The sequence below is a fragment of the Polyodon spathula genome, chromosome 2, assembly GCF_017654505.1.
Source record: "Polyodon spathula isolate WHYD16114869_AA chromosome 2, ASM1765450v1, whole genome shotgun sequence".
In the NCBI taxonomy this organism is placed as follows: Eukaryota; Metazoa; Chordata; class Actinopteri; order Acipenseriformes; family Polyodontidae; genus Polyodon; species Polyodon spathula.
The window spans coordinates 25,508,706-25,524,901 of record NC_054535.1 but is presented as its reverse complement, the minus strand read 5'-3'; the positions used below and the strand labels follow the sequence as shown (position 1 = coordinate 25,524,901).

At 39.7% G+C, this 16,196-nt stretch overlaps 1 protein-coding gene across 1 annotated transcript in view; it reads right to left on the bottom strand.

The window, feature by feature from the left end:
* Window positions 1-15,710, bottom strand: part of gba2 (glucosidase, beta (bile acid) 2) — a 31,620-nt gene extending 15,910 nt beyond the window's left edge. Inside the window, exons 1-5 of the mRNA XM_041218643.1 lie at window positions 14,366-15,710; window positions 9,262-9,353; window positions 6,615-6,730; window positions 1,629-1,847; window positions 726-965 (exon numbers count right to left, since the gene is read on the bottom strand). Of these exons, the coding sequence (XP_041074577.1) occupies window positions 726-965; window positions 1,629-1,847; window positions 6,615-6,730; window positions 9,262-9,353; window positions 14,366-14,559 (861 nt within the window). The 5' untranslated portion in view covers window positions 14,560-15,710. The remainder of the gene's footprint in view (window positions 1-725; window positions 966-1,628; window positions 1,848-6,614; window positions 6,731-9,261; window positions 9,354-14,365) is intronic.
* Between the last annotated feature and the right edge of the window lie 486 nt (window positions 15,711-16,196).

The following is a 16,196-nucleotide window of genomic DNA, read 5'->3' as shown; positions in this document are numbered from 1 at the left end:
TATCTGGTTTGAAAAATGTAATATCAAATTTAACAAAGCAACAGTATATCATTGCAGTGGATTGTAAAACATGCCAGCACCATCTAGTGCTTGAAGTGAGACTGCAATGCAAAGAGATTATTGGGGGAGTTTATATCATTAATAATAATGAAAGGAGCCGGAATGTGATCAAAGGGGCTGAAGGACTTTAAATAATACATTCTTACGGTTATCGATGAATAATCATATCTGACTTCAGCCTGGGCTGCCAAGCATGTTGGTAAGAGTCCCAAAATAAGAAATTCTGTTCTAAAACAAGAACTCTTTCCATTTCTATCCAGTTGCGGTTCCAATACCCTCCTCGACTGCATAAACTATCTTACATTAGAAAAATCACGAATGAGAGCAGGCCATCAAGTTTATCATGCTCATCCTGTTCTAGGAAGCCTATTGTCCCAGTGATTCAGCATCAACATGACTAGGTCTCCCATTCCAGACCCCCACCTATCTCTGTGTGAAGTGCCTCCTACCTTCTGTCCCAAGTATTTCTCCATTAACTTCCAACTATGTCCTCTGGTCCTGATTTCTGTGCTGCACTTAAAGTATTGATTGGGATAAAATGATGTCAACTCCTTTAAAGATTGTACATCAAGTCCCCTCTAGTTCTGTGTTCTAGGCTAAACGATTCAGATCCTTAAACCTCCTCTCCGCTCTATTTCTCCTCCTCCTCCTCCTCCTCCTCTCACCTGTGCCCTGGCTGCAATGGCCATGGTGTAGGGGTTGATGTGTGTGCAGTGGTGCAGCAGGACCCCAGACACCATCTCGCCCTCCTTCTCCAAGTGAAATGGTTCGTTCCAGTGGCCCCCCTTCTTATCGTCCTTGGTCCCGATCCCGTTTCTCATGGTGAACATGATGGTGACCTCGAGGGCAAAGTCATTCCGGTTCTCGATTTCCCAAATGAATACACCCGCCGGCAGACTGGAGTCCTGAGAGGGAGGGAGAGGGACAGGGAGAAAGAGACAGACAGAGACACAGACAGACAAAGTGAGCACACTGGAGTCCTAACCACCTCTATACCACTTTCATCCTAAATCACACTGCTTACCTAAGCAAGATACCTGTGTGCATGGAGGAAATAAGACTCCCATTGCAAAGCAGTTTCACCCATTCCAGGTTCAAATACAAGCTTGATTAGCCAGTGTATAGGTAACAAGCTCGGGTGAACTTTTAGTAAAAACAGGAATGGATCAAATTGCAATGGAATTTGTAGTATTAGTTCCATCCCCATGTGGGGTCTTGAAAGTGGAGTATTTTATATACAAAATTCAGCTGATCCTATTCAAAAGGTATATTGCTTATCTTCTACTTTTTACATGCTATTCTTTTTGATCACATTAAGTAGCTGATCCAGATGTTTTGGTTTGGGGAAAACAGCCAAAGGGAATGAGCTAACTGAAGAGGTTTTCACTGTAGTTTAGTTTTATAATACAGAATTAAATCCAGACTCTGCACTGAACAGACTGCATTGCGTCATGGCTGAATGTTGAGGCGACATCAGTTTTCAACAATGCTATTCGTGCAAAAGAGCACTGACTATTTGTACCTGCCACAGTGTGAAGAGGAGAGAGGGCTAGGGAGAGGAGGTGTACCTGGTAGTCGTGTGGAATGATGGGAGACACCTGTCTGCAGGTCAAGGTGACGTTCTGGCCCGGCAGGTCGTAGACGGTCCAGGCACGGGGGTACAGAGCATGGTAGAAAGCGTAACTGCCGCAAAAGCCCCAGTTCCAGCCCTGCAGGGTGTGCGGCCGCTCCACTGACAGGACCTGTTGGTACAGAGTCTGACCGCCCCTGCGCAGACACACTGTAAACTGAGAGAGAGAGAGAGGCAATATTAACACTGAACAGAGAGCATGTATAAGTGATTATGTGGAGAAATAAAAGGTTATTAGGAATTAACTATTATCAATGATGGTGCATCTACATCGGGTATTAACACGACAGTAAAATTCAAACAAGTGCGAGATGTCGGGGTCTAAGAACAGTTATTGATATTTAAAGGAAAACACAACCAGCAACATACACCAACACATTCTCATAGCCATCAACACAATAAAAACACATTCTTTGCTCTCGGGCCCCTCCCACGTCACATCAAAACAAGCTTCTCTTTCATTGGTAAACACTGTATATAGCTCTTGTGGCAGAGTAGGGGGAGGAGGAGAAAAGCTGTAGTAAAAGGAGGGAGCTACAGGACTGCAACTCCCAGAATGCCCTGGGACTACAGGAAAGAGGAAGCACCTGAGGCCAATTAAGGCCTGCCTAAAAGGCAAGAGAAGGCCTGCAGCCAGGGCTGTCGTGAAACAGGCTAACGAAGGAACAGTCCTGTGCTGCCAGGCTGACCAGCCGACTGAACAGGTACTGTGTTTGTGATGGAGAAAGTTTAATTTAGTACTCCAAAAAGGAGTTTTCTTCTGATTACTATAAATATTATAAATGCTTGTATATTAAACTGCAGGTTCTGTGTTGGTGTGTGTAAGGGTGAAAAGTAAGCCTCAGCCAGGTAGGCTACGTTACACTCTTGATATGATTACGCGAATTAAAAAAAAAAAAAAAGCATAATGCTGTCAATAATAGCAGCAGCACTGTTTTTTTTCTCCACAGTTCTATTTCCTCATATTTCAACTTACCATGGAAAATATTTAGTACCCGACAGGGTCAGCTTTTACTTTCCTGAACACAAGCCAACCCTTTTCCAAAACCACCTTTAACCTACAGACAATCTTCATGTACTGTACACTCACACTAGAATATTCCCAATAATATGTGCAACAGAAGGTCCAAAACAAGTTTATTTTACAAGTTATCACCTGTATAGATAGACAGTATAAAGGCTGGTGGTGGATTAGACTTCCTCTAAAAAGGAAACTTTCACATTTCTGTCAGGTCACTTACTGCACAACTCAGGGATGGAAATAAGACACACATTGCATAGCAGTTTCACCCATTCCAGGTTTTTCTAGGAACTTGATTAGGCACAGTGTATACTGTAGGTAACAAGCTCAGATGTATCTTATTAAACTCATAGTGCTATGCAACGGGGGTCTTATTTTCATACCTGTACAACTACAAAAACAACAACTACAATTCAATTGGTAACTGATTGCTGTGCTTTTAATAGCAACATGCACAGATAACAATTCCCAAGAGTCACCTGCTCAACTACAAAAGTGTGCACAATTTTTTAGTTTTTTTTTGCAAACTATGACAGTAACATAGGTGACTGGTTTCAGACACTGATTAGCACTAATCTTGGACTACATACACTACCTTACATGAGGTAACTCAGGGATGGAAATATCTCCTACTGCATACATTCCAGGTGTGAATACGAGCTTGAATAGCCACAGTGCATAGGTACAGGCTCAGGTGTGCATTATTAAACTCGCAGTAAAACCAGGAATGGATCAAACTGCTATGCAATAGCGTTTCTCCAAGACAAGCTGTCAGATCAACTTATTGAATAATGCTGTGTTTAGTTTAACCTCAGTGACAGAGAGGCCAGCACTAGGTGCTCTAACCACACAATGCAGGAGGGTTGTCACTTATAAACCACAAGAGGTTATCAAACAGATAAAACATACAGTTCTACTACTGTAAAGGGTTAAAGTACAAAACTATGATTTTGGGTGCAGCTGTGTGTGTGCAGTGTATGCTGCTGGAATGTTTTATTGCCTGAGAAAGGGGAAATAAAGTGAACAGAACTAACCTTGACCTGACCTGGTGCAAGCTGAAATTGTCGTTCAAAATGTCGCTGACACACAGATAAGCCAGCAACTAAGCTTTGCATGCAAAGGCAGGTAAAAACCGTAGGCATTTAGCAGGTGCATTTGAGAAGCATCAAGGTCCTCCATGATCACACACCAGTGCTGTGTCCAACAATTCTTCCAGAAACTGGTAACTGATATCATTGCTTAATTTGTTAATAACTAATGCCTCATTATAAGTCCCCACTTGTTGCTACAACTGTTACCTGTACATACCTGTACTTGATCAGCCATTTTGAAAAGAGCTCTGAAAAGTGATTTAAAGTTTTAAGTATAAAAAGTTGTTAGGATGTTAAATGAAAAGAAATTACAGGTACATTATTTAAAACAGTTGTAGCAACACGTGCGGACGTGTAACTCTACATTTTTCAGAATACCCGCTGTAATAGTGCGACTTGATTATTGGAACCAATATAGCAAACTTAAATTCTACTTAAAATCCTTGTTGTGTGCGCTCCTTTATACAGAGAAATACATAAATAATTGAGTGTCTTTACACAGAGACTAAATCTGAGCACTTGAGAAAGATGAATATATGTTTTATTTTATTTATTATTTTTTATTGTTTAAGCATAACACAAAACAGCAACAAACAATGGCTTGGTTCGAATGTGTTTGTTAATCTAGAATGAACAGGAATAACAATTTGATCATGGCTCATGTTGAAGGAGAATAAATATAGACTTTGATCCTCAATTCATTTTCAATGGACATTGACTTCTAACAACAAGTTTAATCTATTTCGGTGGGTGGTTACCTAGATACTGTGTTTAACCCTTCAAACAGCTCCGTCAGCTTACAACAGTGTTCCTTAGTCTGCCCGTCAATGTGGACAGGATATGCTGGGGCCACCAAGAGTACAATGTCATACTAAATTAGGAAACTTTCCTAAGTTACCTACATTTGGATGAAAAGCTCATTGTTTTACTAAGAACTCAGGGGTTGCCCAACACAAGATTTTTGTGAGGGACAACAAGGTTTGTCATTTTACTTTGGCCATTGGACAAATTTATTTTTCCTATGTTCACTAGAAAGACACCCAAATTTCTGGAAACGGAATTAAGCAAGTCTAGCACCTACGCACAAAATCTTTTAAACTCAAGCCCCTGGATCCATTCCGTCATTTAGAATGCATCATCAGAAAAAAGTTGTGCGCCAATCCATTGCAAACTAGATGTGTTAATATCGTACTTCAAAGTGCTGGGGTGCAGTGGAGGCTTTGTATTAAATATACATAATTTTTTATTAAAATACTGAAACTAATAAAACTGTTAATTCTTACATAACTTTGAACACAAAAAATGTTAAATGTAGTACAAACTTAATGATCTGCAAATGCTGATGGAAAAATGTGTTATTACGTTTCTACTAGCCTACAATAATGTTGTTACGCAACACAAGAAAAACACACATATGATTGCACAACACGGTTGTCAAAGCATCAGGAACATTACAACACTCGCTTCTGTAATAAATATATATCTAAAAGTTGGGAAGCTAGCAACGAGCTACCGAAAATACTTTACATACTGCCCCTCTTTTCTGACTGTTAAGCCCTGACCGCTCTTGTCCTGTCAAAGTCTTTGTAATCTTTGCTGGATTTATCATAAAGTAATTTTTGTTTGGTGGCACACGCAATTAGATTTTCCATTTTGTTCAGGGTACTGCAAGAACCCACGTGTCTTCCCAGTCGTTTTTCATTTGTCAATGTCATTTTTAACACACGTCAAATCGGATCAAACCAAACTTGTTTCGATTCCCAAAGTTTACTGTTTAGAAGCATTTGAAGACCAACTTTCCCTGGCAAATTTTATTTTTTTTTTCCTTTTGATTTTAGCATTGCTAAACTAATTTGCTATTTACCATATCTACAGATTTTTTTTTTTTTAAAGCTATATTTAAAAACTATTAAAACCAAGATTGACAACTATGTTTCAAATGATAGAAATGAAATGCTTACATGATATTATCTGTACAATATATTATTTTAAAATAAAACACCGACCAAGACTATGGCAATGTGCTTATGTATTAATTCATATATGTATTTATTTTTCAGGGAGAGTAGTGCAGGGAAAGAATGTTGCCTTCCCAAAAAATTAAATAAATAGATAAATAAAAAGAAAGAAAGAAAGAAAGAAAGAAAGAAAGAAAGAAAGAAAGAAAGCCATCAGGGTATGAAACCGGGATCACCCTGCTGCAGCAGTGTTCCAGTTAGCCATCACGGGACAAGATGTTAGATGAGGAAAAATAGCTGTAAAATGTTGTACACTGTTTAAAAAAAATAAGTATATAATTAAGTTAAATAATTTGATGGAGGCTACTGTAAATATTGTGCGCATTTTGTTAGAAAAAAAAGTAAAAAATGCAGAGAAACTTGACAGGTTAGACACAAGTCTTTTACAAATCTGGTTCAGCAGTTACAAAACTGAATGTCAAGAAAAATCAGAATTCCACAAAGCAGCAGTAATAATTGGCAGTGACTTCATATCTGTAACAAAACAAACAAAAGACCTGTACATCAGGATTTGGATTCAGCTTAGAGAAAGCGTGGGGGGGGAGCCAGGCAGAAGCTGTTTTTATATTTGAATAACTCCCGAGTTCTGCTTATTACCGTTGTACTCTTAGTATGTTAATGTGTTCCAAACTGCACAGAAAGGAACATATCCTTAAAGTATGTTACACATTTGTGGAGGTGAGGTAGGGTCACAGGAAAGCTTCTGTGTATCTTAAAGAATTTAGTGAACCAGTCAAGCTGCAAGGCTAGATCAGCCCCTGTCAATGAACAGCTGATTGCCCTGATGAACCTACCTGATCGGCGATGACGGTTTTGTAGTGGTACATTCCTGGTTTCAGCTGCCACCTGCAGAACTCCCCCCGCCAGCCCTTGGTAATGGTGCCACCCCCAAACCCACCCAGTGGGGCTCCTGTGGACAGACACAGACAAAAAAAAAAAAAAAAAGTGTAATTGCACACATTAAAACAAAAAAAGGGTTTTGATTTAGTAATAAAAGGGGGAGAAAGGCATGCTAGCCTGAATTCTGTTTAATGCATAACCTTTTTTGCAGCTAAAGTTTCATGATCTTTATATAAACTAATCCCTTTATTCAAAGTGCTTCGGTGAGATTGTTTTTATTGCAGAACAGGAACTACATCCCAAGAAACACATGCCAGCAGCTCTGTGTACCGGAGGGCTTGTGAGAGGAGTTCAATGCAGACTGTGAAAGATAAACAAGTGCATTCAGCACCGGTTGAACAAGGAAAGGGTGTGGACCCTGGGCAAGAAACATGCACACAGCATGGACAGGTTTGATTGCCTCAAACATTACCGAATAATCGTCCCCTTACTATGTGTAGTAAAGATAATATGCCAAATACATGGTGTCAAAACATCAGAAAAATCAGGGTTGGCCAAAGGTGGCCCTTCCAGTATTGGTTTTTGTTCTGACCTTAACTTGTTTAATTGAACCAATTAAACCTCCATCCAGACCCTGAAGTAGTTAATTATCTCATTTTACCTGTTAGACCTGGAGTGGAATGGACCTCCAGGACAGTGATTAGACACCTCTGTTCTAAATTATTAAAAGGAGCAGTCTTAAGTAGATTGTGTTGTCTTACAGCAGCTGAACTTTAATCCCCTTGTTAACTGTGCACTTTTATTCTATCATGTCACCTTGTAGTTTAATTTTGTGTAAATGTGTGTGTGTGTGTGTAGCTTGGAGTCCTGGCTTGTTGCCACGAGAAAGAGCAGGACTGCTTCTCATTCCCACAATCCTACTGGAAAATGTCATAGTGCAGTCGAGAGTTCAACTCTAAATAAGCGCATAATACAATTGCAGGACAAACCAAGTTCAAGAGAGGGATGTTAAACTGAACGAAACAAGTCAGTCTGAACGCTGCTTCAAAGCCCCTGCAGCAGCGAAAACAGCAGCAAACCCCACAGGGCAAAACAGAGCAGAACAGAACTGGATATCCCCATACAGTAGTCATAGCAAAAACATTTAAAAATATGGGGCATGATACTGTCTGGATTCATGAGACCAGTAGATACAGTGAGTGGGTTTGGTCACTGCTCTAGTCCAGATGCTGAAGGAGTTCCAGAGCTTCTAGATTATTCCATCCTCTTCTGGATCTCTTTAAAGGCCCAGATCCAAAACAGGGTTTTACTGTATCAGCATCTGCCATGGCAAGTAATGACTAATGGTGCAACAATTAACCGGATATCGACGTATCATATCATACTAGTGGTATGTACTGTGATAAAGATTGAATGCACAACATTGCTTATTCTAGCTCAAATGGCTCTTCAGTGAATATAATTGGTATGAATACATACTCTCCCCTAACAAGTTTTAACAAAATAGTCCATCATTAAAATGAGCATTTTATCTTCTTAGGCATCACACAAGTAGCCCATCGGGACCATCACTTGTATTGTTATACATCTGGTATATCGTGAAAAGTATCAGATCATGATGTTAATGTAACGTTACACTCCAACTAATGACCATGGAGATGCAGGACTAGATCCTCTCTCTAGGAAGAATCGCATTACTGTCTTAATACTGCGTGCAGTGCACCCCGCTCTACATGACCAGGCTGGAATTCCATCACAGGTTTCTGGTGACACTGCAGAAGCACCGTGACCAAACTTGAACAGAGAGTCAAGATCACCTGAACCCGTGGTAGAATGACAACATTGCATATAAAGAAAATATATAAATAAGAAGTCTTAATACGGTGCACTTAAAAAAAAAACAGCCTGAAATGGAATCCGTAAAGTTGTTAACAAAAAGTTATTTAAAAAAAAAAAGGAGGTATTTTGATGATCAGACTCTGTGACCTCTAAACTCAGGAAGCACCAGGCTGAGAGAGAACTAATGGCATGGGTCTCAAACAGGAATGGCCCACCCTGAGGATGTGGTTGGAACACAAAACCTGCTCTGTGTAAAATCACTGGATCAGAAGCTACAGCCAATAGCAGAAGTGCAAGATTCATTTATTCTTAACCAAGCTCAAGAAGGAAATTCACACACACAGGTACAGACACACCACACACAGATAGAAACACATATACCACACACAGATAAAAACACAAATACACACACAGGTACAGCCACTGAGATACCACACACAGATAGAAACACAGATACCACACACACAAAGTTTAAAATAAAAAGCAGCAGCTGGAAAAATCTGAAGCACACTGCAGCTGAGCACCACATGCTGTATGAAGCATATTAGGAGAGCATTAATAAACAACGATGCACAATATCAATTGCTTGAGAGAGGTGTTCTACCCAGGTCCTTTGTCTGCTATCAACGTTAGTTGTCTTAAGGTTATTTATGTTATACAGTAGAATTCAATTTGGAAAGTAAAGCAACAATTTTTCTTTAAAAAAAAAAAAAATGAATATGTGGGAACTTTACAAATTCCTCTAAATGTTCTTGCCCATACCGTAAATCTGTCGCAGGGGAAGAGAGTTGATCATGTCGATAAAAGGAGCCTTCTTTTCCACCTGAGTTTTCCTGTACCACCATTTCAAATACCTGTAGAGAGAGAGAGAGAAACAAAACAGTACTGAACACACATGAAAACAGACAGGCAGACAGTCCCCAAGCAGGTCTTCATACAAGGGGGGGGGGGGGGGGGGGGGGGCAGACGGCAGAGGACAGCACCACAAACAGACAGGAACTATAGCAGCCCTGAGCTGCATTTCAAAAATTCAATGCAAACCTGGTCAGAAGCAGTTACTGTTGAAAAGACAAACCCATGCCTGGATGGATGGAGAAGTCATTTAGTTCTAAAGGGCAGCTTTCAGCAGGGTGAAGCAATCCACAGTGACTAACAGAAATGTGGTTTGACTTGCTTCTAAAATCTGCTCTAACTTGATCTTCACAATTCTATAGGTTTACTAGTTTGTCAAGCTCTAGGGGAGGAGGAATGCATTAAACAGAGGCCTGACTGCACAAACATGCTCAATATTGAGAAATTGAGGGCAATTCAGTAACCCAGAACTGGGCGCAGAACTACTATGAATTTCTTACCCAGACAGTCACAGCAAAATAACTAACATGAACTTCTTACCCTGAGACAGTCACAACAAATGAACTTACCCAGACACAGTCACAACAAAAGAACTAGTATGAACTTCTTACCCAGACACAATCACAACAAAATAACTAGCATGAACTTCTTAGCCAGACAGTCACAACAGAAGTGAAACAGACAGACTTTTCTAAATAGTATAGTTTAAACTTAGATTATAAACTTGGCTAAAACGATAAAGAAATACAGCATGGAGAGGGCGGGGACTATGGGAGCAGTACTTCATATACAGGGGGTATAAACACACGCCGTGGTTAGACACACAGGGCAAGACACAACAGCAAGCCTGGGTCTGATTTTCGTACTCTACATTATAAAGTATAGGGGGCAGAAGCTAACAAATAGAAGCAGCAGAATCTATGCATGGTTCTAGTACTCAGTACAGTACCCAGTTGTTGGGGAGTCTTGTTTATTAATCTTTTTTTTTTTTTTTTTTTGGTAAGCAAAGGTATGTTTTATTTAGACTTTTTTTTTGTCTTCTTCAGAACGGCTTGGGAAGCCTATTGTTAGTAAGGATTATGCTTATTATTTTTCATTCCTCCAGAGTTGCTCGAAAACTCACCAGATTCGGTAGGTTGGTAGATGCTTATGGGAAGATGGACAATGCTAAAGAACTTATGTCATAAGTCACATGGTTTGGCTGCCATATTGGATTGAAAAAAAAAAATGTAAAAATGTGACTTTTGAAAACCACTTATTGCAGAGTGCTGACAGTTGGTATAGTTGTTGAGGGATAGTCCAAGATTAACTGGTGTTTGTAAGAAGCTGATTGGTTGTGTGGTATGGAGGCCATGCTGCATGACATCAAAATCACATGCTGCAGAGGTCATAATCACAAACTACAAAGATTTGCTCTTTCCAAATCAATTTTTTTTTTGGTTTTAAGAGGATGCAGGGAGCAGTGGAAGCATTTTTACTACTTTAATATAAACAAAATTATTGGAGAGGGATGAAAAGGGGGGATGTTGTCTTTCACATCTGTTTTTTAGAAAAGCACCGCTGTTATTGCATGTTTTATTAAATGTCCTGCATTGCTTTTCTCTTGATTGGTTGTTACTCTGACTGGTGATGGATTTATATAACTTTTTGTTTTGAATTTACTTTGACCCCCAACTGGTACAAATCAACACAAACAAGGTTATAAAAATAATTGTAAAAAATAAGTATAATTAATAATATATATATATATATATATATATATATATATATATATATATATATATATATATATATATATATATATATATATATATACACACACACCACACACACACACACACACACACAGCAATGGAAAAAATTAAGAGACCACTGCAAAATTATCAGTTTCTCTGGTTTTACTATTTATAGGTATGTGTTTGGGTAAAATGAACATTTTTGTTTTATTCTATAAACTACTGACAACATTTCTCCCAAATTCCAAATAAAAATATTGTCATTTAGAGCATTTATTTGCAGAAAATGACAACTGGTCAAAATAACAAAAAAGATGCAGTGTTGTCAGACCTTGAATAATGCAAAGAAAATAAGTTCATATTCATTTTTAAACAACACAATACTAATGTTTTAACTTAGGAAGAGTTCAGAAATCAATATTTGGTGGAATAACCCTGATTTTCAATCACAGCTTTCATGCGTCTTGGCATGCTCTCCACCAGTCTTTCACATTGATGTTGGGTGACTTTATGCCACTCCTGGCGCAAAAATTCAAGCAGCTCGGCTTTGTTTGATGGCTTGTGACCATCCATCTTCCTCTTGATCACATTCCAGAGGTTTTCAATGGGGTTCAGGTCTGGAGATTGGGCTGGCCATGACAGGGTCTTGATCTGGTGGTCCTCCATCCACACCTTGATTGACCTGGCTGTGTGGCATGGAGCATTGTCCTGCTGGAAAAAACAATCCTCAGAGTTGGGGAACATTGTCAGAGCAGAAGGAAGCAAGTTTTCTTCCAGGACAACCTTGTACTTGGCTTGATTCATGCGTCCTTCACAAAGACAAATCTGCCCGATTCCAGCCTTGCTGAAGCACCCCCAGATCATCACTGATCCTCCACCACATTTCACAGTGGGTGCGAGACACTGTGGCTTGTAGGCCTCTCCAGGTCTCCGTCTAACCATTAGATGACCAGGTGTTGGGCAAAGCTGAAAATTGGACTCAGAGAAGATGACCTTACTCCAGTCCTCTACGGTCCAATCCTTATGGTCTTTTGCAAACCTCAGCCTGGCTCTTCTTTGCTTCTCATTGATGAAGGGCTTTTTTCTAGCTTTGCACGACTTCAGCCCTGCCCCTAGGAGCCTGTTTCGAACCGTCCTCGCCGTGCACTTCACCCCAGCTGCCGTTTGCCATTCTTTTTGTAGGTCACTTGATGTCATCCTACGGTTGCTGAGTGACATTCGAATGAGTTGGCGGTCATCCCGGTCAGTGGAGAGTCGTTTTCACCCTCTGCCAGTCTGTAGCTTTGTTGTCCCCAATGTGTGCTGCTCGACCTTGTTCTTATGAACCGCCGTCTTTGAAATTTTAAGGATGGAAGCAACCCGACACTCACTGTATCCCTCTGCCAGTAAAGCCAGAACTGAACCCTTCTTTTCCTCACTCAAAACTTTCCTTTTCAACTCTTTGGGCATGGTCAATAGTTATTTTTTGATTCCAATTACTTTTGAGGTACTACTAGCACTGTTTTGCCATCCAGCTGGTCCTATTGCAAGAGGATAGTGATGACCACAGGAGTGGTTTTCATACTTTTCCTCGTTAAATAAGATTTGGTTCAGGTGATCCCCTAATCAGTACCTCATTCAGTAGAATGAGGTGTGCCTGCGTTGGAATTCAACAGACACTGGAATGGAACAGCTGCCATACATGTAGAGATGATGATTTAAGAAAAATTTGCAGTGGTCTCAATTTTTTCCAGAACTGTGTGTGTGTGTGTGTGTGTGTGTGTGTGTGTGTGTGTGTGTGTCTGTCTCTCTCTCTCTCTCTCTCTCTCTCTCTCTCGCTATATATTATATATATATAATATATAATATATATATAATATATAATATAATATATAGATATATATATTGACTATATACTTAATTATGAAAAAAAATTTTCGAAAAAACGTTTGTAAAAGCTTTACTTGCAATGTTGCACAGTAATCCACAGCTCCACATGTATTACAGCGGGGTTTTTTTAGCATTCATAACATCGATGAATCTGCTTTTTTGGAGATATAAAAATACTTTTTTTTTTTCTAGAAACAGAATATTGTGACAAAAGAAGAAAAATGTACTTGTCTGACATGCAAAGTAAAACGGTAAAACTTGTTGTCCCGGGAGTCGGGTGATAAGAGTTGCACACCCCCGACTGTAGGGAACTCTCTTACCCTGTTGGGCAAAAATGGGGCCTTAATCCTGGAGTAAATCACCACACAGGGATGGAAATATGACTCCCATTATGTAGCAGTTTGATCCATTCCTGGTTGATTAGCCAGTGGCTCAGCAACAAGCTCAGGTGTGTTATTAAACTCAGTAAAACCAGGAATGTGTCACACTGCTATGCAATGGAAGTCTTACTTCACCTTTGCTGATTTTTCTGTGCGAGAGTGTCAATACAGAGATCAATACAATACAACAGTGATTGCAGAGATACAATCCCCAATGCACAGCAGTTTGATCAATTCCTGGTTTTACTGCCAGGTCAATGACACACCTGACATTGTTACCTGTACACCGTGGCTAACCAAGCTCATATGAAAATGGGTGAAGCTGCGATGCAATAGTCTTATTTCCATTCCTGCAATTTCCCCAGTGGTGGGATTATTTGCACATTGCCATGATAGGCTACATAAGGTTGCGGTTTACAAAAGAACGGAAGTCCAACCACCTTCCTCGAGCAGGTCATTGTGCAACTACAGGTAAGGTGCCCAAAAACATAATAACTCCACCAATGGGGAGTTACTATGTTTTTGCTGTATTCATTATTCTCATGTTTGTGCAAGGGTCCTACAGAACTAGCTAGAAAACTACCTAGTGTATGGGGGAACTATTAAAATCAACAAAAAGCTGCATCGGTCACCCACTCGCATAACAACCTGAACAGTTTGTGTTGCTTTTGAGTAAAGCTACACTGACCCACAATCTGCACAGCCTTACCAATTGAGATGGTGCACATTTTCCATTTTCTTTTTACATGCAGTTTTAATGCAAAACAGATACAGGCGTGGAAATAAGACTCCTGTTACATAGCATTTTCACCTGTTCCAGGTTTTACTACAAGCAATTGATTCACATAGTGTATAGGTAACAAGCTTAGATGTGTCATATTAAAGTCACAGTAAAACCAGGATTGAAAAAAACTGCAATGCAATGTGAGCCTTGTTTATATATGGGGATGTACATTCAGACAGGACTTAACAGCTACCTGCCAGTACTGCTGATGTGGACACCCGAGAGATGAGAATTGCGATGCTTACCTGACTCCCAATCCCAGGTGCTGCACGATGTTTGAAAGGGAAACGTTGCTTGCCTGAAACGGTTTCCTCTTCTCCCGGAATTCATGAGCCAAGCAGATGCGCCAGCCGAACTCGGGCACGCCGACACCTTTCGTAGTGGACGCGAACTTTTTCATCAGCGCGGCGGAGGTGCTAGCTTCGTCAGCTTCCATCATCCTCGATCTACTGATAGTACTGAGAACCGTGCTACACTTGACTAACTACTAACGCTTCTACTAGTAACGCTCAAGAATAAACAAACAAATACGTTCCAGTACTACTTGCAGACTCCGCTATAAAGAATGTAACCTAATTTAAAACCTATACCTTTCCTTAGTTTCTTAAATACTGCCTTTGATTGTACTTCACTTTGTTAAAAAAGACAATTCTGTAGATCTGCTTCAGCACAGACCAGTAAACACAAACGCAATTATGTTTAGAAACACAAAGTAGACCAAGTCCATCCCTAAACACGTGACCACGCAGCAGCCCGAGATTATCATCAACAATAATACTAATAAAAATTATTAAAAACAAATGTCATAACATGATTGTAGACAAGCTCCTTAATGATGCCGATGCGATCTGTTTATATACTAATTCACGACCACCAATCAATGTATAATTTATAATAACTTAATTCTCTTTTTGTATTACTAGTTTCCTGAATGTGATTTAAAAATGATTGTTTATTATCGCGAGCTGCCAACTGGATACTTTTGATAATCTTTCTACGTCATTAGCGATTGACCAGCCATCGACCCACAACGCGCAATACCTAGCACAACCCTGTCAGAGTACCTTCAGTAAAAATGAACTCGCATTGCCTCTCCGCATAAATGAAAGACTGCAACCTCAATTCACCCCCCAATCGCCGCCTTTTAAACCAATTCAAGCACCTATTGCATTGCACAACTATGGTGAATGTTTCCAATTCACAGCCCCCTCGACGTTATTATACCCCAAATACGCACCTCAACCCAAACAAATCGCAGAATGTTAACTTACCATCAACAACATCATTAATTAACTATCACAATTGCAGAACCTCGTAACCTTGCCTATGGTCTTGCACGTCTCTTTTCTCACTTGCGATTTTTTTAATTTTTTCACACTCCTCTCATTTCTATTTCAATGAGAGATTTTTTTTTTTTTAAGGTCCTTTTTATTTATTCATAAAAAAAAAAAATCTATTTGTTATTTTTTTTTTAAAGCCCAATAGCAAAAGTACTAATGCAAAAGGTATAATGTACGTAACAGTACTAATAGCAGCATCAGTAAATGTATCTGCTTCCCCGAAGCCGCAACAGATCCAGGATCTCTGCAAAGCCATTGGAGCCATGCTCAAATACCACCCCCGCTATCGCGGGCAGGAGGGGGGTGTTAAACATGTAACTGTGTAATTAACAATACGACACTTGACAAAGTCGGACAACCTCATATACTAAATTATATATAAAATCAGTTTAACTGTATAACAGTATTTATCCAACGTATTGGCGAATATTGTAATGTCTAATTTGTAGCAATCACGTGTCACCCCTCAGTTACTGTGAAACTTTTAAGCGCCCATTCTTGTACCGGAGCTCATCAAACTAATAGGGGTGCACGGTTTTTACACTTTGAATTAATCTTTATGTATGGAAAATATGCAGCAGCAAGGTCGTCGTCTTTCTAGTATATACACAAAAGAGAACGTAAAATAATATTCTTTTTAAAAAAATGAGGTATTTAGTTGATTTTCTGAATGCGTCTAATCTGACTGCTACCCCCGTATTTCTGTTTTCATACTGCCCCATTGGTGCCACGAAAG